Raw genomic sequence first — 24,548 nt, 5'->3', positions numbered from 1 at the left:
TGCTATTAGAGAAATATTTGCAAGGAATTTTTAAATTTGTGCTTATGTATGACGGTAAATGTGACTTTTTGTTAGTCGCCACTTCAACAACTGTTTAAACCCAATATAGTACATACCATGTGTAATAAATATTTTTTAAATTACCTGAACACAGCAGTGCAAAGTGGCAGAGATTCCTCTAATTTAATTTAATTTAATTTAATTTAATTTAATTTAATTTAATTTAAAAGTTATTTGTAAAAAACATCAAGCAAAAATAATTTACAGACAGGATTGACCACTTGACCTTTTCTTTTTCTAATAATACCTGGAGCATTTTGTCTTTTTACCTGCCAAAATACCTGCCCCAATTTTTTTCATAATTTGCATAACACGTCTCACGTCTTGAGTTCACGTTTGGGAGCGGACCTGCCTTTGGGCATAGTTTCCAAATAAGAAGCACTAGCAAAGCTGGGTTTATAAACATTTAACACCCGTAAGCAGCTTTGCGCATCTGCTTCTTATTTTCTAAAGTTATGTATTCTGAGCAGTATTATTGTTACTACTAAGGTCAATAAACAAATCATTAGACTCACTTATTTTTTATCCCCAACCATTTCCAGAGCAGCAGTTTGTTGACGGTTGTTAAATTATAATATCTTGAACTCATGTCTGCTTCCAGCCTTTTGTATTTTTAAAGAGAAGTCTGGGGGTTGAATTACTGGTAGGCTGGAACAGCTTTTAAAGCACCTACACATACTTCAATGCTCTTTTTCCAACACCCACACATAATATTGAACATGATTTCTTTTTCTCCTTTTGTCTCATCAGGAGAGGTTTTGTGGAGCTGCTTTAATAGTAGAGAACAGAAAAGTGTGTTACTGCTAATTTGAAATAAGTTTTAAACTTCAGGTATGCCCCTGAAATATGAGAAAGCTTGAACTTTCATTCAATTCTACAGCATTCATTTCTTCATTAAATTTGAAATGAAAGGGGAAGTCATGGTCATACTAGAATAGAAAATAATCCCTAGAAATGCCAATATTTGGCAGTGTTGCATTTTCACAAAAGGGCAGTTTGTATTCTTTTAAACATATTTATATAGCACCATATTACATAAATATATATAAAAAAACATATTCAACCATGAATCCAGTTTAGTCCAAATTCAATTTAAATCACTCCAATTAATTCCAGTACAGTTATTAAATTCAGATACAGTTACATGCAGTCTAGTTGGATCCTGATTATGACACATTACAATGAAAGCCTGTCATAAAATGCTAAAAAATATTATCTTAAGTAAGCCCTGCTGATTGCATACGAGCTTTGAATTTGCATGCGTGTTCTAAACTCATATTACAATATAGTCCTACCTAGTAGTCTGTAGAGAACACAACGTTTTCTATTTCTTAAAAGAGAAATTTTAAAATTGAACTGTTGTCAGGCTAAAGTAAAGCCACCTGGACAAAAAGATGGTCAAAGCATTTTGCATTATTACAGTCCCACTTTATGCAATACACTTAATGTGAAAAACCACACTGGTTGAAGTGTTGGCTTATTTAAACTATATGGCTGTGATATACTTTACAATTGTTACAAATACAATTGTTTTAAGGCTTTCAAGTGGTAAAGAAATGGTAAGGTTGTCAAGTTACTAGGTAACTACAAATATGTTGCTTCAAAGGCAAAGCAGCAGATGACAAGAAGTTACTTTTTAAAATAAAGTCCTTGTTGTGATAATAACTATTCGATGGACTATTCATTTTCTGGGGTCTATGAATGTTGAGTCTTATTGCTATGGCAACTTTCATGAATATGATCAAATATGCATGTTTTCCTAATATCATGTAGCCATAGTGGTATGTACGGTAATATTCAAAGTACCAAGTTTACAGATATAAACACTTATAATAATGCATCACATCAGCTAGCATGGACTTTTGTTATTTTTATGTAATTATTGATCATGCTTCACCCAAAGCTGGACACATTCACTCTCAGGCGTGAGATTAACAGGTAGTTGAAGACTTCCAAGTCAAGCAACTCAAATAAACAGGGGTACACGATTGTCAGCATGAAGACGGAGGTAAATCAGGGTCTACAAAAGATAAAACAGCCTGACAGCAATGTGTGTGTGCTATTCAGAAAGAAAATCAAGTTTATTTTCACTGTTGACATTTACTTATCAAATAAATTGGCAGTGAAGGAGTTGTTAGCTTTCAGTCTCAAGGACATAAAATAGCTCATGGCTACTATGTGTATTGAAAAGAAAATAACATATCGAAGGGTTTTATTTTGTCTGTCTACCTATCTCTTAAATTAAACTTAAATAAATGTTACTTCCTCTGCCACTAGTTTTAGAGTTCAGAAAGGAAGTTGTATTTGACTGAATTTAAAATGTACTTTTACCAAAATTGGTATTGGGAATAACTGTGGTTAGTTGCATTTAGAACATTGGAAGTACAACCAAGAAGCATGTAGATTGACCTTATTTCACACTGATGCCATCTGATCCTGTCATAGTGGCATCTAGTCACTCTGTAGCCCAATTGAGCATCTTTGTTTTTTCTTTGCTTTTCCTCTGCCAATCACAGCAATCTTCGTGGCTTTACTGCTGCTGAAGGCAGCGGCAGTCAAACAGTGCTGTTCCCATATGGAGAGATTAAATGGTCCGTAAAAATGTTTAGGTGGGCTGTTAAGTGTCAAAGTGACATCTAAGTGAATGTCAGCACACAGGTGTTCCCTGGATAGCACATTAGTGGAAGACAGAGCTGCCTATTTTCTCTTTCTGTCTTCAAAATGCTATGTATGGCTAATTAGAGTTGACTCTATGTATATATGTTTTATCTTTCAATTTAGGTTTATCTTATAAAAGTTGATACTTGAGCATTGAAACATGGTGTAACACCAAGAAAAATGGGTTGTAACAGAAAACACTCATTAATTCCCTTTTCATAGGAAACCTTGCACTGGCCCTTTTGATCCTCAGCTCTATGCCTTTGGGCACAGGTTGCAAATTATTGTCCTATAAATAGGTTTCCAGTCTGATTACACCAGGCGGTCTAATCTGCCAGTTCCACGTCTTGCTCCTTGCTCAGGAAGGTGGTGAAGTGATTATTTGTCTACATTAACACTGGCTCCAGTCCCACAGATGGGCATGTTGTTTCACACTGGCAAATGTGACAACCTAGTTTATTTTTACATTTCAAACCACCATAAAAGGAAAGGTGTCATACAGGACTCCTACTCATTCTTGAAAAGTCGAAGAAGTTACGGAATTTGATTTTTTTTATTTTGTTTTCCTTCCTAGCTTTATGACCAGGAAAATGTTGTATTTTCCTGAAGTAAAAGTCTGAAAGTCTTAATCTTCAGTTTGCCAGTTTTTACCTTGATTTCAACTCTTCGCACTACAGCATTTTAATCTTTGATTTACTACCTGAATGAACACTAACTCAAACATGAAGAAAGGTCAATGAATAAGAAATTAAGTCATGACAAAACTACAAATACATATTTAACTTGGACCCTGATTGTTGATCTGATTCTTAAACTGGGTCTAAAATCCCCAACAAAGCACCAAAAATGTTATAGTTTAGTAAGTTTATATAACAAACTGGAACTAGAAAATGTCTGAAGAAATTTAAACAGGGCTTTCCAAAGTGTGCCTGTTGGTTGGAACTCAGCGTTCTGATGCTAAAAATTAGCATTAATGCTAAAGCAAGCCACAATATACTCAATAGCATGTGGAGAGTCACAAGCAGGTTGAGCAACATGGACTTACTCCATTCAGTGTGTTAAAATTATTGTATAAGCCAAAATGCTAATGTTAGCCTAAATGCTGCCAGTGGCATGTAGAGTATAACTATCATGTTGTCTTACATTGACTTAGTCCATTCAGTGTGCTAAACATAGATAACAAATAAAAAACAAGCTAAAAAGCTGATTTTAGGGTAAATGCTACCCTAAAGCATTTTAGGGTAGCTTTAGGGTAGCACTGCATTAGTAGCAGTGCTAATGTTTGTGCTAATGTTAATGTACTGCCTTCTGATTTTTACTTTTGCGAAAGTAAAAGTAAAAGTGCTTGAAGTACAAGTGTACTTCAAGCACTTGTTTACTTGAAGTAAACAAGTGCCATGTTTACTTCATGGCACTTGGTTACCAGAAAACGTGCTCATCTCTTAGCAACAGATTAACAACAAATATTGTTATTGTTCAAAAAACATATGATTTCTTCTGCTCTTATGAAATACTGCTTATATTCTACTACTTAAGAAGAATTGTACAGTTGGTGAATTTTTCAGAAAAGTGAAAATGTTTTTTTTTTTTTTTTTTTGTCATTGGTGGTGAATATATTATAGCAGACTTTCAACCCAAATGTAAAATTTATACTTCGTAACAGTTCTTTCTTAGAAAGAAATACTCTTCTCTTAACACCAAATTCATTATTGTTTATAAAACATAAGACATTTTGAAATACTGTTTATCTGCTTAGACAGGAAATTTACAGTTGGTAAATTTTGCAAAAGTAATTTTAGTCAGACGCTTACTTCATGGCACTTGGTTACCAGAAAATGTGCTCATCTCTTAGCAACAGATCAACAACAAATATAGTTATTGCTCAAAAAACATATGGTTTCTTCTGCTCTTATGAAATATTGCCTATCTTCTACTACTTAAGAAAAATTGTACATATATATATAAAGCAGACTTTCAACCCAAATGTAAAAAGAAATGATTTATACTTTGTGGCAGTTCGTTACCAGAGAAATTGCTCATCTCCTTACACCAAATAAATTTTTGTTCATAAAACATTGGCTCTTTTGAAATACTGTTTATCTGCTTAGACACAGGAAATTTACAGTTTGTAAATTTTGCGAAAGTAAAAATCAAATGTTTACTTCGTGGCGCTTGGTTACCAGAAAACATGCTCATCTCTTAGCAACAAATTAACAACAAATATTGTTATTGTTCAAAAAACATAAGATTTCTTCTGCTTTTGTGAAATACCACTTATCTTACAGTACTTACTACTCAAGAAGAATTATGCCATTGAAGAATTTGGCAGAAAAGTGAAAATATTTTTTTTTTTGTCATTGGTGGTAAATACAAGATTTCAGACATTGTGTTCTACTTATAACACTGAAACAAAAGCCTCAGCAACCTCATTGTTGTATCTCCTTAGTTTATTTCTTTGATTTTTTTAAAAATAATAATTTAGCAAAATAGTTTAATGTTCCCTGTATATTTAAGTTTTACACTTTTATTATTGGGTTAGGATAATTGAAACATTAATTTAGAAGAGGCTTCAACTATATCTATTATCCTAAGAAAACAAACTTACATGCAGTTACTTTTTCTATATAAATAGTGTTTTTGCTAGTTTGCCATCTCAGTCTAAATCACTCCACTCATTCTGTCGAGTTGTGTGTGGGGTCTGTCTACCTCGCAGCTACTCCCATCATCGCTTTTCTCCCCCGTCTTCAGTTATTTCCTATCAGAGATGCCAACGTGTCACCAGGAGCGCTGAAGTCTAATGGCTATGGAAACATTTTCTGGGACACCTGCAGCAGACCTGAAGCCTGCAAGTCTGCTGAGAGAACAGAGGGAGGTTTATCTGGGCTGGCAGGCCTCGCCTTCAATGCCTTGCCAATAGAAACAGCCGCACATAACTTGGTGCTTCACAGCCAGATAAGGCCTGCAGACAAAGAAGCACTGCTGCTAAGCTGTGCTCAATAAGACTCAGGGAGAAAATAAGATATATACCTAATAACTCATTTCACTTTGTTCTAGTTACATGTTTTACTTTCTGGCTTTAAGTTGAGAGGTTTTATCTTCTGTGAATGACGAGGGTCAAAGTGCAAGTAATTCAGGACACAAAAATAAAGTAAGTCAGGGAAGCTGGTTTGAATTATGTCACTTTTTGCCAAACTTGGACTGTGGAAAAATAGAACAGAGAAGAAAAAGTTGGACCTAGAACTAGATGGACAGTGATACAGTGCAGAATATAAAAGCAAGTTTTAAATTTGTTGCATTAGATAATCACAGTCAATCTCTGAGAATGTTCTTTAAATGATTAAATTAATTCTTTGCAACATTTTAATGTGGGTTGAAAAGTAAAAGTACATTTTAATTTATTTAGCACTAAAGTCTTTATGTGTTCGGCATACTTATCTGTCTCAGAAATTATGAACTGAGTTGCTTTCATATTGCTAAGCTTATTTATTGCCCTTTAGGTGTCTTTTGCTGGATGTTTCTTGTTGACCACACATCTGTACCCCAAGGGCAACTTGGCCAAAACCGTTTGATCGATTGTCAGTATTTCCACAGAGATGTTGACTTGTGCCCTCTATTATGTAATATTGGTTCTGGTACAAGTACCAAATTAAAACAGTAGGATCATGACAACAGTGGGAACTAAAAAGTTAGAAGGCAGACTTTCAGTTCCTGTAATTGCCAATAAATTTTTAACATCTTTGCTCTGCATGGACTCTGACACTTTCTTTGATTGCTTCTTTTGGAGTTTGTTAGGTTTTGCTTTGTGTCTTTGGCATTATGACTGTATGAAACCAGCATTGTTTCATTACCCATATTGAATCACACTCTACCATAACACGCCTGGGCCACACAGTCTGTCACCATTAATAATAAAAATGGACGGGTATACTAACACTCTTATATGAGAATAATGAGAATAACCTGAGATAGAAGAGGCCCATCCTGTTTGTCTAAGTTTCTTATGTTTGCATGTTTTGATCTGCTGCTTTTCTCTGTAGATTGTGTTCTATTTTTCATGGTTAATGAATTTATGTAATGATTATAAATGAGTGTTTTTATCTTTGAGCATGATGTTTATCTAAGCAAACACCTCCTGGATTATCTTTAACTTTAATGGATAGAGACGGTGTTAATTAGCTACTGTACATAGTAACACGGGAGCTTCGGCTTTAATAGGCTGTGTTTTTTTTTTTAATGCTTAAGCACACAAAGAGCAAGCAATTTACTCAGATACCTTAAAGGAAACTCATTTGGCACGCATCATCTAATGCGACTAAAGTATTTGCCTAGAGCAGTGGAGAGAATAAAAGCATTCGGATGATTCAGTTTTTTTTTATTTGTTGTTATTTATTGTGTGTGTGTTGGCATAAACGTTTCTGCTTGTTTGGCAAGAAATTAACTTCGTCACAGTGGCCCCACACACAAAAGGCAAGCAGGAACTGCTGAGCCTAATGTTGCGCTATAGGGACAGTGAAGTTATTTTGCTTCGTTTGAACACTTGGCAGCTTTGGCTGATGCAGAGTTCAGAAACCTATCAGTCAATAGGGCCAAACGGAGATAAAGAGTCTTTAGAGTAGGCATGGCCCTTCAGGAGATGCTGATCTCAAACATTAAGTGCAAATGCGGTCATTCTAAAATGTTGCTGCCAAAGCTATAAAAAGCTTCTTTTAAACATAATCTGTTTTTTTTATTACCGGACATAAATCATGTCAAGGTTGTCAAGTCGAAACAATCATAACTTACACTGCCTAGCACCAAAAGACTAATCGTGCTTCTTCATTTAAAATAATTAGATAATGTTAGTATACTGATTTTGCTATTTCAGTAGTTTTACATAGACGTACATGAGAGTGTGTGTATAATTGATGCATCAATTTGCATGTTGATTCCACACACAGTCTTACACAGAACCAGATGTTCCTTTCCTCTGTACAACACTCAACTTGTCTGCAAAGTTAGTAGCCAACTTCTTCGATCTGATTTTTGAAAATATCTAATGGAAAATTTAAAACTTTCAAATTAAAACACAAACTTTATAACATGGCAGTGCTGAGTCAAGTCGTACCGAGTAGGCACTAATGGAAAATGGCCATTCCTAGTGCAGGCCTGCAGAGAGGGAGCCATCTTGGGGTCAACAAGTAAGAACCATTCGATGATCTCTGCATGCCAACTGGCTGATTGGCAGTGATGCCAGAGAAAAAAACTTTTTTCTGTAATCATGTCAAGTTTACTAATTGCTTTTATGGCTGTATCTGAGCTTTTCACTGGATGAGGTGCAGAAGCATCTCATGCCTGCTGCTAATTTATTGGGCATAAATGGGGGATCGGTGATGGTGTTGGTGTGTTTCTCTTCTCAAGGCCTTGTGAACCTTATTGAAGTACTCAAGTATCACCCTTGAGCCATTTAATCTGAGTTAGTTTCCTCAAATAATCCAGTTCCTTTGGACAGGTGTGAAAGCTCATCTACACTGCTGTGATCACAATAACCATACTCTGGTTCAGCTGAGCAGCTGGGTGTCTTTTCTCTTGGGCGCTAGCCATGTTTTGTTCTGAAAGCAAACAGGCTTTCCAGCAATCCACAGAGAGGAACTGATGTCTCCTGTATGTATGATTTATGGACATAGAGTACATTTGATTTTTTTCTCAGTGTCTATGTAACCCTCAGCAGTATGTTGGTCTCTCTCCCTCTATTTCTTTTTTTCTGTTATTCTGCACTTGGCTCATATTTAATGAGCAATGCACTGATGGTCCACTGCATATGTATATTTAATGTACAAAGAGGATATTTAAACCATAATCAATTTTCTTGTAAAAAAATTCAACTAATTCAAGCATTCTTCCTAGAGTAATGTCGCGTTTCATCCATTGACGTGTATTAGGTTTGGAGCTATTGCACCGATCCAGAAATAACATTTTTTTTGTACTTAGAGTATGTAGAGAACCAGCAGTTCTTTGATTAAATATTAACAGGGTTTGCCATACTCACTTGCTGCTCATTTTGGACAGCTTGATTTGATAGCGCTCCAAATGAGCTGCTCTTGTAATTGCACAATTATTTTCCAGCCAGTTTAGTTTGATTTTGAAAGTGCAGTGTAAAAGTGAGGCAAAAAAATAAATAAATAAATACATTGAAATAATTCAGTATTCACTGACCAATGAATCCTCGGCCCCCCAAGAACATAGTATATCCTATGGGAAATCAAATATGTCTGATATACTCTTTAAAAAACAAATCAGTGAATCGGTGGGTTTTCCGCAAAAAATACTCAGCAAACAAGTGACTCCGCAAATACTGAACTGTAAATAGAGTCCACTGTAATCCAAAGCCTTCCATCATAAAATACATTTTAATGAGAAATCTCACTGGCCTCTCACGTACCTGGGCAATTTAGTATACATTTTTACTAGAAGAGTCTAGATAAACACCTGAGTGATTTTGAAAATGAACTTATTGAAATGTTTGGGTTCTTAGCAACATTCAGAGACCTGTTAAAAGTAGAAGTCACACCGTATAATTAAGAAGGTGCAGTAAAAATATATTTAGTTGTTTAGTCTCTCTGCTGGCAAAAATACATCCAGACTTACCCAGAGATTGCAAATCATGAGGTGATCTCATTCGAAAGGGATTTACAACTGGCAGCTACAACAAACCACCTTCAAATTTTCCAGCAACGATGGGTTTATTAATAAATCTTTGCTGTGGGCAAATATGAAACTCCATTATGCAACTCAGGTCTCTGTGAATCTATGAATACCTAAAAGACAATGTCTTTGCTGCACTGGATTTTACCAAATCTGCATAAGTCAACCTTACGCATATGCATTTACTATTTTTATAATTACAGCAGTCTAACTAACAAGGCGATGTGTTATTACTGTCTTTAATGGTTTAAGATCAGTGGATAAGCTTTTGAACGTAACCTCATTTTCAACACAATTAGCTGACTGGTCAGGATTGCAGACACATTGCTTATAATGAAGTGCATAACCTTATGTAACTTAATCAACCATGATGATGCTAAGTGGAATATGTGGGAATTAGTATTCACTGCGTGTCAATATGAATTATTTATACTTTCCTTTCAAGGTAAAGTAAGTAAGCATTAATGCTTGACTACCTTCCTTTTCAAACACCTTCAGAATATTGATGAGTAAAAACTGGTAATTTTGATGTATTTAATGGCTACTGAGTGAGAGAGATCTGGTTTAGCCTTTATGGCAGAATATCAGTTTAGTAAACAAAAAAGAAAATCATAAACTATAAAGCTCTGTGTTTTTATTAACAGCTCTTCTTGGTATTAAAAAATTGTGGATATTACAATAACATGTTCACATGTAATTATAAGAGACAGTTCTATATTTTCCAAACACAGTTGGCCTTTCCTCTTTTTAACTTCACATCTGACCATATTCTGCTTACACTCTTAGGTTGTTTTTTTTTTTTTAAGTCCACAATAACCAAATTACTTTAAAAAGAAAAGCTCTCATTGCTTTATTGTTGTGAAGCTAACCAACACTTCCAGTTCAGACAGGAATATATCAGTGCTGTGGCCTTGCAGTTCACGCTGTAGATGTGCCTTAGCCTGCCTCCTACATTTCGGCCCTGACTTAACACTTTGTGACAAGGAGAGCTGAGTCCCATCTTCCTTTCATAACATCCAGCTCTGCCTTTTTAAACCCGTATTCGCTATAGTTCTTGTGACTCAGCACTCTGTTTTTTTTCTATTTTGTTTTGTTTAGTTTTTTTTTTTTTTTTGCAGCAGCAGTTGCCAGTGTCCTAAGTTGCTTATATTTAAACTGAGAATTTTTTATGTGGTTGTAATTAAAAAAAGTTTATGTAATATTTATTAAAGGCCAAACTTATGGGTAATTTCTGAAGCCACCAAAGATTTGACAGGATGTAAATTCGAGATAATTAGAAAGACCTTAAAAACCACACAATTATGCTCCTCCTCATATATGCCAGATCTAGTGTTCAGTCATTTACTCTTATTATCATCAATATCCTAGTTTGCCAAACACAATTAACATGATACACTTGTATTACCTGCTTCAGATTGCCTTTAAACTTTCAAATACATAAATAAAGTTGTCAGGATTTAGCTAGTTAAACATCTTTCTCTGTCTCTTGTCCTTAATATTAAATCTTGAATAGTTTCCTTTTTTTCAACAAAATTCTGTCTTCTTTGGCATTAACAAATAATATCCCAGACCAAAGCTCACCAGGACTGTGACCAAGTGGGAAAAATAATGTCCCCACCTTCCTCGGTTGGACATGAATGCAAAGACGGCACGTGTCTACTGCTGCTGAACAGCACTCACTGGCTTCCAGCCCACTCATAAATTACAAAGCAAAGTCTCTTCCAAGACCGCCTTCAGTGAAACGGTTCATTGAGTAAGGCTGGTTCCTTTGAGCACACCAGCTGTCAGTTAATTGAGTTTTTTGATCAAGACTTTGTTTTAAAAGTAAGATAAACAGAGTAGATGTAAAACGGATGAAGAGAAAATATGAAAAAGCGAAGGCCTCAACTCGATCATTACCAGTTCCCTCACACGGAGCAATCAACCTCTCAGGTTATGTGCGTCACATTCGCATGGGATGTGCTCTCTCTTTTCTGAGGGTGAGCTTTGTTCTAAAGTTCCCTTTTCAGTCTGGTACCTCCATATTGTGCTGCTGATAATTATGGTATATACTTGTGCTTCCAATTTGAACATACAGTTAGACTGATGTGAGCGTATATACATATGTAAACAATAATTTGTGAAGCATGGGTTCTAAAGCTCACACATGCTCGGTCAAAATGTGCTCCTGTCTGACTCTTTGTGTGTGGGATTGTCCCAGTGTTTGTGATGCAATGCATCTGTAAAACACATTGCATACTGCGATAAATGCTCCACCCAGGTGGCCAAACTCTCCCCTGCCTTTCGCTGCAGGCACCATCAGACAGATCATCAAATGAGTCAGAGATGGGGATCAAGTTTAACGATGCCTACAGTATTGCAAAAGAAGAACTTCCCTTCATTAAGTTCAAATCTGAAATAATTCTTAGAAAAAATAGCTTGGACGTAGTGAAATGTTCAGTTTGGTATTTTTGTGAGATGAAGAGCCCTTAAAACATTTGCTCTTATAATTTGGTTTTCTTTCATCTCATCATTCCATTTGTTTATTTTATTTCAAGGAGTTTTACATTTAAACTACAATTCTTTGAAGCTAGGTAAGCACTTTTTCAATAAGTTACTTGCCTTTACAATTCCTGTAATCTTCTCTCAATTAAATAACTTTATGTTTACTAGATTATTAATAAGCTGCAATGATTAAGTGATGCCATCAAATACCAGGGTTTACCTAACTTTGGTTCTTGTTTTACCTAAGGAAAAAAAGTTAGTTGCCCCAGTGCAACCAGTTCACAAAGTTGGTCCAGAGCACTGAAAAGCACTGATAACCAGACTTGGCAAAGCTTTGATCTTTAAACTAAAGTCTTCTATGATATCTGGGAGTGACATGCATAGAATGCATTCATCATGTTTATAAAGCAACATCGAATCAAATAGAAAAACTGTTTTTTTTTATATCTGGAGAACCATGTTTTATGTCTTTTACGAAGAGTTTAGCCTGTAATGTAACCTTGGATTTTTGAAGACAAAAATAAAGGCCTTTCTTGCAACGTTTACATGAAACAAGATCGGTGTGGTGAGGTGAGAAGGTCACAGTTAGACCAAATTGATGGTGTCTTTGTAGCGCGGCTGCCAACCAGTAAGCTGGGTAGAAAGACAGTTTTAGAGAGCTTAGATGTCTGTTATCAGTCATTCAAATAAAAAATTATATATATATGAGAACGAAGACAGTTTGATGAGGAACATTCAATAATTCTAAACCCATTTTTATTTATTTATTTTTTTAATCATTGTAATTTTTGCAGGTTTAATATACTAAGTATGCTTTTTAGTTGAACCAGAATTGAGCCACCCTTAGAGTGGAGTGTACTGGGATTTCACCGAGATTCAGTTTGTGCTCTACCTAACGTGTTTGCCTGGTTCTTATTGTAGCTGCTGAAGGTAAATGAGCCATTAACTCAGAAGTAAGTAAGCATACCCAAATCACTGGAAAAGCTGCTATTGCTATCCTTGCAAGTCCTTTACTGCTTGCTGTAGGAAATGCAGACTTCACTCGATTTGGAAGAGAGGAAAAATCGTATTGAAAAAAAAAATAATAGAGACACAGTCAGGCTGTAATCCGTTTCAACAATTTCTTACACTTTCAAACTATAATAGGTGACAAGACATATCCAATATATTAGGAAAAAGTGGCAATAACACAGCAGTGGGTCTTTATTCCTTTTCCTATCAGTGAGAAAGCTGTTAGGACCTGAATTACTTCCCTTGTGGCCTTTCCACTAGAATGTGGCATTGCATCAATGTTTTGTTTGCTACCACCAGCCAGAAAAAGTTTTCATTACTGAATCAGTAACTTGCAACACTGGCCAGTTTTATGTTATATAAAATTCACTTTTCAGGACATTTGAATAGAAAAGAAGAAAATAGAAATATATCTTTGTGTGGGAATGTAGGTGTGCCTGCAGCAAAGTGAAAGGTAAACAGAATAATGCATATTCATGGTAAAGTTACACATTTACAGCACAAGAAAAAATACTTTGCAGTTACTAAAAATGACACTCTTATTCAAAGAAGAGCGCCACTGGGTAGGATAATTTAAAAATAATGAACAAAATGTACATGCATATTTGTACATATAAAACAGAAGCCCATTTAGAAGAAATGTAAAAAGTTTGCAAATAACAGCAAGAACGTAAACGCTGAGTTTGTTGATAGCATTGATGGTTATGAAGTCTAACATCTGCTAGGAGAAAGGACCTACTTCAGCATTCTTTTGTCCACATTGGATGCCATATTCTGTCACTGAAGGATCGCTCCATTTTGCAGAAAGAGTCTGCTCTGACCCTTTCTGGAAAGTACATCAGTAAGTCCAGTCAGTTGATGAAATGGTAGCATCCTTTTCAGACTTACCAAATGTCAACAAGTAGCTGTCTGTACTTATCTTACTCACTCTGTAGGCTTGGAATTTTTAAAATGTGGACATTTCTTCAAGCCAATCTCAAATTTAGAAGTATCACATTTTACAATTAACACACACTGTTAGACATTTATTGAAATATCCTATCATTATATATCACTAATTCTACAATAAGAACAGTTTTGTAAAAGAAATCAAACCATGCACTGTACCTTGCATGCTTAAACATGTTAGTCAGTTCATCCAGCTCCCCATTCATATCAAACCAATTCATATCTGTCACAATAACAAATTTTGCTTGACGATAAGTTGTTCCAGAGGTTAATGTGACAAACGATAATATTGTTGTTTTGAGACCATTTTTAAGTAATATAATGGCAATGGCAAAATAATAATGCAAGAACACATTCTAAAAGATCAGTAAACTTTAAATTTTAATGAACATTTAACACTGAAAGTCTTTTTAAATATCCAAAATAAATAAACAACATAACACAATTAATTTTGAAGTCTTTGAAACAAAATTGTCCTTCAAAAAAGGGCTAGTTGAGACCAAAGCACCAGATCATCCAGCTTTTGGTAGAAATTACTGCTGGTAATTTGAATCATGCCAATTCAAATTATTGGCTTTGTTTTAATTACCATGCAATTAATTGATTTATTGATTATTGGGACAGGCCTATTCATATCCATGTTTAAGTATTGGACATCAGTTCATTTCTCTTGGTTGTTTAGATTTTCTGTTATAATGAAATTTACATGAGATTTTGCATTTTTTATTACTGAACTCTGCAGTACAACAGTGATTTCTAAAGACTCAAATTACACAATACTGTATTTCCATTAACTGGTTCTGATTAAAGTTTTTAATAAGCATACTTTTATGAAATATAAAAAATTAAGATTAACTAATATTCTCACTCTCACAAGCTTATATTTGCCAATTAAAAACAGTCCCTTTAAATTGTTAAAGGTTTTATTTATGGTACCGGAGAACAATTGTTTCATTTCAGGCACTCACATCCTGGTTGTTCTGCACATAAATTTTTCTTTTTTCCTGTCTCTGGATGATAAAAATTGGGACTGTGTTGCTCCTCTGGCTATGTCTGTTAACATTGTGGAAAATTGTTTTCTTGCACAGCATCAGGGTTTTCAGTGTGAGACATGTCTAAGTGATGGGAGGGATGAATCCCACTTGTAACCAGCTATTTCTCTTTGATCATTATTTGCCAGAAAACTGTCTTCTTCGCTCTTTCTGCCCTCTTGTTGCCCTGTCTTTCCCCTCTGGCTGTTTTTGTATCGCTCAAGTTTTCTAACTCCTTATTTCTAACATTGTCAGTTGTGAAATTAGCTCTACTATAGAGTGTATAATGTTAACACAATTGTACAAGTGGCCAGTCTGAAGCTTGAAATGGTACACTAATAAATCATGGACGCTTTTTTGTTGTTGTTGTTTTAGTCGGCCAAAGTTGAATGGAGAGAACATCATCAGGCTCTAGTTGACATTTAATAATTTGAGCATTTATGACAAAGAGAGCACTAACAGGACCTTGAGGAAGTGCAACCAGCGGCCACAGATGAATGCTTAATGACCGAAAACAAGTAATGTGCTTCTGTGCAATGATTTTTTTTAAATTGGGTTTAATTACTTCTACATAATATCCTCACATATTGATGCGCAGTGGTGCCGCCCTCTCTTCAGTATGTTGTTTCCCTGTGTGTAGGAAGGTTTGACAGATTGTCATTTCTCCAACATGTCAGCAGAGGCTCATTAACAAACATATTGTGCCACGTGATAATGTGTTTGTAGTGGCGTGGGAGCATATTTGCCTGCCTTTTTCTAAGGATACTGTACGGTTTTAAGCAGTAAATGATTTAAATAGGCTGATTTAGCTCGCTGGTGTTGCAATAAGTTAATTAGAGTACAGACATGTAATGTTGTTTCTGTGCGGTACAACGTGCAGAGGTTTTACCTCAACCTAACTGTATAGCCTGCAGGACTTCGTAACCAATTAATGAGTTTTAACTGCACAAATGTCTATCTAAATCAAGATTTTTTTTCCCCCTTCTACCCAAGTACAGATTGATATTTTTTTTCCTTCCTAAGTCGTAATCTGATACTTAGAAGTATATTAATGTGGATAAAATCAGTGTGTTTTTGTTGCCTTGAATATTTGTTCTTACCCTGATGGTGTTGCTATTAAAAAACCTTTTGGTCCACATCCTTCTCAGTTGTGCAAAACTGTCTGCTCAGAACACCGTGTCCTTCACTTTCCCTTCATATTCTTTGCATTATCACTCAGATTTACGTGGGCTAGCCTCTTGTCTGTTTCCTATACATTAAAGTCTGACTGATGTGCTTTGATGTGTTAAATCTACTGATCCTCTTCAAAAAGCACTAAACTCAGTATGCAGTGTGGCTAATCAATGATATCAACCAAACATTACAACTTTAAGTGAAGTCAACTGTACTATCATATGAAACGGTTCTTAGGTTGTAGAAAATTTCACTCTATGAAGGTAGAATATTTTTTTTGTACTTTTTGATTAAAATGGGTTTTATAACACTTGCAATTTTTTGTTCATCCAGAAAAATAATTTTCTTTTCAGATGTTTTTCAACTCTAGCCAGGTGCTTAAACTGCAGAGGCATATTTAAATGCGCAGCCTAAGATGAAGCTCTGTCACAAACGCTTTACAAATAGCTTGTATTGCAGATATTAAAACTATCTATGCATAAAACCTTTGTCCATATTAAAGCAGTATGGCAGCCAGTAGGAAAAGATTGCAGTTCTGCCTTTAATCAGCGTCCCTGATACTGAGCAGAAAAAGGCCTTGGTCATAACTCTTGAGACTGGAAAACCTCACTAGGCTCTATTGTTTCATCATTTCCCTTATCACAGCTTTTTTAAGCGGACGTATCAGTAGGATTAACATTGCTGTAAAGGCTACTTTCTTGAATGCATGTTGACTGTGAGTTACACAACTGTTGTCTGCCTGTATGTTCAAATAGAAATGCATATCCGAAAGCAGAAAATATCCATTAAAGACTGTGGATGGGGGGCTTGAAACTGGTCTTGTGCTGTTTTTTTCCCTAGTCCTGGACTTTCCAGGTCAAGACCAAGGAGTTTTAATTGCACAGATTTTAACAGACAAGAGGCTAGCCCACGTAAATCTGAGTGATAATGTAAAAAAAATATGAAGGGAGAGTGAAGGACACGGGGTTCTGAGCAGACCGTTTTGCACAACTGAGAAGGATGTCCCCCTCCACTTTACGTGGATCCGTCATTTTACTAATTACTTTTTGTCCCAAGGCGCACCAGAAGGGGCAGCACCCAGGATCCGCTAGGGCCTGCTTATTTGCTGCTGTTTTCTTGTTTTATTTTAAATTTGATGCTCAATAAAGAGCGTATTTATTGTTGAAGTCCGTGTCTCCTTGGTTTTTGTTACGGCTCAACGAGCCGGTTTGCAGCAACAATTGTTAATTTAATACCAAGTAGTAGTAGCAGTAGTTTTGGCTCAAAAAATAACCTTTCTTTTGATTGAAAGATGTGAATCTTTTCTGGTTGAAAAAGTAAGTATTGTTTCTGACAGGTCATGGTTGGTCAGTTGACCCACTCATTGATTTACTGGACATAACAACCTTGTACGCCAATACAAGGATTGTGCAGGTGATGGATGGACACATGAATGACAAAATGCCAGTTCCTAACGCCATTCTTGGTCAAAATGCGCAGGACATTTCATTTGTTTAACACTGTTATTGCCTTCATGGATAAAATCCTTCATTTGAAAATTTGAGTGCAAACAATCCACCCTCATACTCATAGAGGGCTGCTTAATCTGAATCTCTAACTGACACACATTCATCCAGAGTCCTATCTCTTACTATAGGGCGTCCACCTGGGAAACCTCCATCTTCTCCTTAATGAGACAAGAGCGCAATAGGTAAGCCCTCCCTTACTTCTTGCCTCAAACTAAAGGCTTCATCAGAGTGTGAAAAAGTCCAGTCGCTCTCTTCAAAAATAGTTCCAGAGCCAGTTAGGTGGATTGAACTGACAGATGAGAATTGCATTCCTGCTTCTTGTGCAAGAAACAAAGTTGTTGCTGCAGGACTCAAATTCTTTGTGTGGAATCCTGGATTTGATATACAGTTAAGCCAAAATTATTCATATGCTTGGCATATTTAGATTTAAAGTAATATTTTAATTTACCAAGAAGAATCGAAACTTGAATCCAAGAGTCTGTGGGAGGAGCTAAAGATTATGGAGATGGCAAAGAGGCCATCCAGCGTCAAATAGTTGGAGCTCATGAACAATAATAAATTGTCAAAACACCTGAAGGAATAAGCAAACTGGTCTTTAATTGTCAGTGGGGTTTGATTGCTGTAAAACTAATAAAGATTTTCAAAGGATTTTTGAATTTTGATTAGAAGTTGCGCTTCTTTTGTATTTTATAATCATTTACAAGATGTTTGTCTCATTTTTATCATAAAGTTTTTCTTGAATAAAAACCATCTTAATCGGAATCCCATATACACCTATCTGAACTTCTTGTGTTGTTACATCTTCCTCAAATCAGCTGGTTTTGTGCCTTAAGTTAAACTGCTAATAAATGAACTATGAACTGGTCCTTTCAATGTACCTAACACAGGTTGTTACTTGTAACACAGGTACAAGTTGATGCTCCAATGCAGTTTGGTCACAGTGCATGAGGAAATGACAATTATCTTGTCCAGTCTCCGGGGTAAGGCCCTGTTATCCCTGAAAAGACTACTTACTTCCTTGGACTTATAGTCATGTAGATAGATAATAAATCATTTATAGCCTGTACCCTCAAGACTCTACTAAAGACAAACGGGGCCAGAAAAATATAGCTTCTGAGATCCTGAGGATGCACAAACCCTGCACCATGATAAGCGCAGGGTTTGGTGGTGTCTGTAAGATTCTCCTGATAAATACCTCGGCATAATGCCTTAAGGTAAATTCATTTCTGTACACATGTAGTTACTTGACAAATTTGTACAATTTGTCAAAAGTAGTATCCTAATCTCCCCATTATGTTTGCTATGATCTGCAAAAAAAAAAAAAAATAAAAAAAAAAAAATGAAAAAGCCCCTAGGCTGAGGGATGGCAACAGGAAATTAAAGATATCAGTGAACTACTTGTGAAATACCGATTAGTTCTTGTGATGTCACTCTGATAACTCAGAGGCAGCAAATTGTTTCAGAGGACAGTTTAGTTTCTTCCATCCCAGGTTGCCAATTCTGTGGGATGGAGATGAAAGACATATTAACCGTTTGAGACTTTTGTGAGGGTTTCTCTCACTCCCCATCACTTTAGTGGTCAGTTAATTCTAGTAATCCTTTTCACTGTGGGAATCCTCAAATCCTGGTCTTGCATATATTTCCTTAATCATTTATCATGCAAAAGATCATATGTTCTGGATAAGTAGCCACACCAGATGAGATCATGTTGACAACTAAAATATTTTGTCATGCATATTCAACAATTCTTCTTGCATCTACTTTATTTGTGAAATTTAATGCATTTCTGCAACAAAGAACATGTTGATTTTCCTCTTTGAAAGGTCTCTCCTTCTATTAACGGCATAAACATTTATACAGGCAGTTGTTCCCATTGGTAGTCTATTTCTAATGCTAACCCTTATTCGTCTGATTTACATTGTTGGACTAATAACACAAGTCTTTGTGAAACTTCCCAGCTGCTTCGTTCATAATCATTAGTGAACAGATTTGATCATGTTTGCAGCTAAAGCTTCTTCTGAACTGCAGAGAAGTATTCTTCAAGTGAGTGAGTGAAAATGAAAAATGCTGGTAATAAATATAATGGTGGGGAGTGGGTGCCTAGAGGATGATTATTGCCATTTGTTTTTTGTGCACACAAAATAGTTTGAAATCAGATTTTCTTTGCACTCCTCCCATTAAGCAAAAAATCTGTTTCCCAAATTAAAATAGCTGTCATTATTCTCCACAAGTTTCATTCTCATGTCATCCAAATTGTGTCATCGCAGCCACATTTCCAGCCTTCACAGATGGGAAAGTGTGCTTTAGTTTGTCTTCTGATTGTTGCCAGTGCTTACAATGGTTTGGTTGTGCTTTTGGCCATTTGGTTGCTTTTTATTAAACCACCATCACTGTCTGCAATGGCAGCATTACACAAGGTTGTAAGTAGAACTGTTTATTTACACAAGCAGCATAGTGACAAAGCATATTTTTATTTTCTTTACTGGAGATATCTGGGTCTCGGCCAACTATGTCGATTTTTTAGTTGTACTTAAACCGTGTAACTCTACAAAGAAATTACTAATATCTCCTCCTTATTGTTGTTTCTGTTGTCCTTAGTTGTCTATGTTCCCTTTTTTTAAATCTTTTTTTGGTTTTATAATGGTTGGTTAAAACTGCTGTGTTGTGATGGCCTCCAAAGTCTTCGAGGTTGGAAAACCTCCGTGCTATCACCCGTAATCTTTAGATTTTCTATTGACTTGAAGTCTTGGCATTTGATGGGACACTCTAATATGTTAATATATTTGTCGGCCAACCGTGTGTTCTCCACAGTTTTGTGTAATGTCCAAGCTGAAACGTTAAGCCTGATGATGATGTTTAGAATCTTGCCATTTACATTTTAACCACAAAGCACCATGATGACCCCACCACCATGCCTGATTATGGGAACGGTGTTCTTGAGGTGGAAATCTTCTTCTCCTTTCTTTACATCAAACAGAGGCTACATTATTGTGGCAAAACAGTTATGTTTTTTCTGACCAACAAACCCAAGTATCTCTTTCTGGCCTGTTCCTTTTTTGTGCTAAGCATACTTTCCTTTTTATTTATTTATACATTTCTTTGTATTCCCAACTCAGAAAACAGTGGCAGAGTCACGCAACCCTGACGATCGCTGGTTCAAATATGCAAACATAGCTAATTATCTACCAAAATAAAGGCATAATGGCAACGCAAACAACTTCAACCTCTAGATTGTTATTAACAATTTATGACCTCGGCTTGTTTTCTCTCCTTCATAGAAATTGGGACCAAAAGATATGCTCAGCCATGATTTCTTTAAATGAAATCCTCTGTAGACACTTCACAGAGTGCTTAAATTATCCAGTGCTCAGTCCCATTTTCTAATACTGGCCTTGAAGTCTTTAGTCTTAACCATGTTTTTTGAAATATCTCACAGACTGAAGTCAGCTCAGTCACAAGCAAAGATATTAAAAAGTAGATGAAAAATGTCTTGCCATGCAGGTCCTTGAACTAAAGGTAAAATTCATGAGAATGGTTCAGTAATGTCCTCCTCTCAGAATTCAGAGGCTGCTGTCAGCTGTGCGGATTGAGGTTTGGGGATCACAGTGACCTTCTCAGTGGTCTAAGAGTGTGTTGGCAAGGCATGACTGATGCAGATTATCATAGCTGGAGAAAGCCAATTACTGTGGTCATCACTGCTCCCTGAGGGTGTCTCTTGGTGGAGTGAAATGCATTACAAAATTCTCTGTGCACCCATCTGGCAGCGTTTTGTATTTCTTCGCTGATCCTCCCAGCCTGAGTGCTAATAGTGCAGTCAATGGGACCCACCCGAGCCTCGGAGCCCTCTCTGGCTCCAGCGAGCTTCTGCTCCACAAAGCAGGGAGGTCGTGCCTTTTAGAGAAGCGGGTGAATTACAGTCTCCCGTGTTTGTCTTGTGTCTATGTTCAAGACAAAGCCTTCTTTTATTCTAGTCCCTTCTTAAAGCTCATCTCACTCAGTGTCCTTGAACGAGTGCCGAATGAATGAGTCGCGTGGCGGAGTTGTGGCATAGGAGACTCTGCTGTTGAGATTTGTGAACAAATGTTGGCTAATCAGGAATTTGTTCTGCTTGGTTTTGCTTCCCAAAACAGATTTGCTACAAGACCAGAAAAGCTGAGATCACAGTGTGCAATGCTGCATCTGTAGGATGTATAAAGACTACAGATCAGGTCGAGTCACAGGTAAGATGCCTTTCCTGCCATTTTTTTAACTTCTGCACACATTATTGTATTCAAGACCTCCTGCAGTGCTTTTGAATGCTGAAATTTCAACTCAGTGAATTAGCATGTCTGATCTTTCTTCTAAGCATGGAACATGTGAAACAATATTCTACAGGTGTTTTATCCTATCCATCTTGGATGATTGTACCTTGCTAATCGGTTACAAATCTTCCCCTCTAACTATGTTTTTTTCTTTCTACACATTTTACTTTTCAGTATACCCCTCCGCCTCCCACTCCCTAGCATTAGAATTGAAAAATGTTCCTTAATCTATCAAGAGGCTTCTAATTTCTGATAATTATTCTGACTAGATGTCAGACTATTGTTCTGAGCAGAATTACTGCATTTCTGATGGCTTCATGCAGAGACCCAGCTATTAGGCATAATCACAAAGTTTCAATGCGGTTAAAGTTGGTGCCATTAGCCTTCTGTATCTATTCTAAAACTAGTGTTGGGGTTTGTTTTTGGAACATTGGGCGGCTGTAACACCCACTACGTCCAAGTTTTAACCCCCTCCGACCTAAAACCAAGCGTAAAAAGGCATTTATTTGAAAGTATAGAAACAAAAATGTCACAGTTTGCACAGGAACAAAGATACCAGTTCATCTGCAAAAATAGTGGTGGTAACACCATGTGGTGGCATTGTTCTGTCAGTAGTTTAGTAAGAAGACTAAAGCAGGATTACAAGTAAGGTCTTCTTTATACAGAAGAGGATTATGGCCAGTGAAAAAAGGAATCATGACTGAAAAGGAAGTCTGAATTCTGAGATTGATTTCATAATTCTGAGAACAAAGTCACTTAGAGCCACTGGAAAAAAGTATCTGACTTATTTTTTTATTTTTTTCCAAGGGTCAGAATTCCTTAGTTTTTAGTCGCCCTCATCCTCTTCTGTAAATTACTTCTAATCAAATATGGTTGAAAGTTAAACATTGTTGGATGTTCCTGCAGGAAAATGATCCCAAACCCAAATCAGAACTGGTTTTGGAAAAAATTAATAGCAGGATAATGCAAAAGTTTGGCAACAGCCCGGGCTTCTGCTCTGTGCCTTCACATTCTGGTTAGGTGACCCACTGCTGATTTTTACATTTCTTTGACAGAAATTGAGGCATTTCATAAGAGACAACATCTCAAGAATGCAGCAAGAGATACTTTCACAACACAAACATGTTTTTTCATCCAAAGAGAATAAAATAGTGAAAATTCCATTCTGAGAACAGAAGTGGCTTCGGTATTTGCAGAAATCATTTTTTCTATACTCAACAAATAAACACAGCATTTCAAAATGTCATCTCGAATTTGAATGTACAATCACTGGTGTTTCATCAGGTTTCAATAAAGGTGGTCCTTAATTGCTTAAATACATTTTTTTATAGAAATACTCAACAATCTATGTCGTAATTTTATTTTTGGTAGCATGTTCACATAAGGTCCAGAGCGCCGCTGTCTCTGGCTCCCGACACCTCAGCCTGCTCCCGGCTCAGTCACCTCATTATAATGCCTCCATATTATAAGCGGTAAATGTGATTCAGGACTATATCGGCTTTTTTTCTGCCATAGCCTAACAGAACGAGTGCTCAACACAGGACAAAAGATAATGATTTCCATTAAACGCATAATTAGCTTTTACACAGCCCTGTTATTCATTGTGTGTGACGTTAGGCATGATATTACTATATTTCACTAAGTATCTGTTATTGTAATTTTGGAAACAATGGGATCCTGCAGTGCATTGTGTGAAAGTAGAAAGTGACATATTACTTTGGAGGAAAGAAGCAGAAAGGGGATAAAAAGATGTTTTTTGTTTTTTTTATATACTAAGCTTTGGCCGATGAGTGTGTCCTCCCCCATTACTCTCACACAGTGCAATGTGCAGGTCAGTCAGGTGATAATGAATGCTGTGTCTAATACTCGGCCTTTCTCCTTCCCTCCAGCATGCCTGCTTGGCTCTCTCGTTTACATCCTCTCAATTTTTGCACTCTTACGCTAGCGAGTCGTACTTCAGTCAGTTTAATTATTTGGCCTCATCTGTTCAGGAGCGTCTCACAATAGAACTGTGTGTAAAAAGTCAGGAAGGGAGCCAATGAAATCAAGCTTTGTCTCTTTGTTAATTAAAAAAAAAAAAAGCTCCAGTGATTTTGCTGTGAAATCAGGTTTCGCCAGGTTTCAATGTGACAAAAGAACAACGTCTGGTAGGCATATAAATCTTTCCCTGTTTGCCGTAGCAGAAAGTAACAATGTTCTCAAAATCCATGAACGTCTACTATTATGTCGCTCTTTTTTGTTCAAGTTCACAATCCTTTTCTTTGTCTTTTCTGTGTGTTTTTACCCTTGTGCAGCACAAGTAACACCACAAGCAATCAAACAAAGCTTAAAAACGTGTCATTTGTATTTTCACACAACTTCTTTTTTGAACAAGTTGTTTCCGAAGGTTAGGTGCACCATTTAAACCCTGCATGTTGTGTTGCATAAAATACAACATCAAGTTTTAAAAATTAAGGCAGCATTAGTAAGCTCAGTCTGGATTATGTCTTCTGTCTGTGGAAAGATGTTAAGAGTTGATCTTTTAAATTAAAAAAAAAGTTCCAATAGATTCTGCTTGTTGGATGCGCACGTTTGATCAAGTATCATATTTAATTTGAAATAGTTTTAGACTTCACCAGCTATTGTAACGCTCTCAGCAGCATATTTGATTTAAAGTAAACGGTTGTGAGCAGTGATTACATTGTTTTTTTTTT

At 36.3% G+C, this 24,548-nt stretch overlaps 1 protein-coding gene across 3 annotated transcripts in view; it reads left to right on the top strand.

Annotated features, from left to right (window-relative positions):
• Window positions 1-24,548, top strand: part of LOC106950594 (ecto-NOX disulfide-thiol exchanger 2-like) — a 175,247-nt gene that overhangs the window by 29,214 nt on the left and 121,485 nt on the right. The window contains exons 2-3 of one of the 3 annotated variants that reach the window (XM_015037550.1): window positions 17,683-17,736; window positions 21,685-21,774. In XM_015037550.1, coding sequence (XP_014893036.1) covers window positions 21,741-21,774 — 34 coding nt within the window. In that variant the 5' untranslated portion in view covers window positions 17,683-17,736; window positions 21,685-21,740. Of the gene's footprint in view, window positions 1-17,682; window positions 17,737-19,495; window positions 19,598-21,684; window positions 21,775-24,548 lie in introns of those variants that run through there. The other 2 variants (XM_015037551.1, XM_015037549.1) reach the window with 2 other exon arrangements.

Source organism: Poecilia latipinna, unplaced genomic scaffold (genome assembly GCF_001443285.1).
Source record: "Poecilia latipinna isolate Pla-1442-1.1 unplaced genomic scaffold, P_latipinna-1.0 Scaffold410, whole genome shotgun sequence".
NCBI lineage: Eukaryota > Metazoa > Chordata > Actinopteri > Cyprinodontiformes > Poeciliidae > Poecilia > Poecilia latipinna.
Note: the sequence above shows the minus strand (reverse complement) of the source record. Positions and strands in the feature narration are given on the sequence as shown.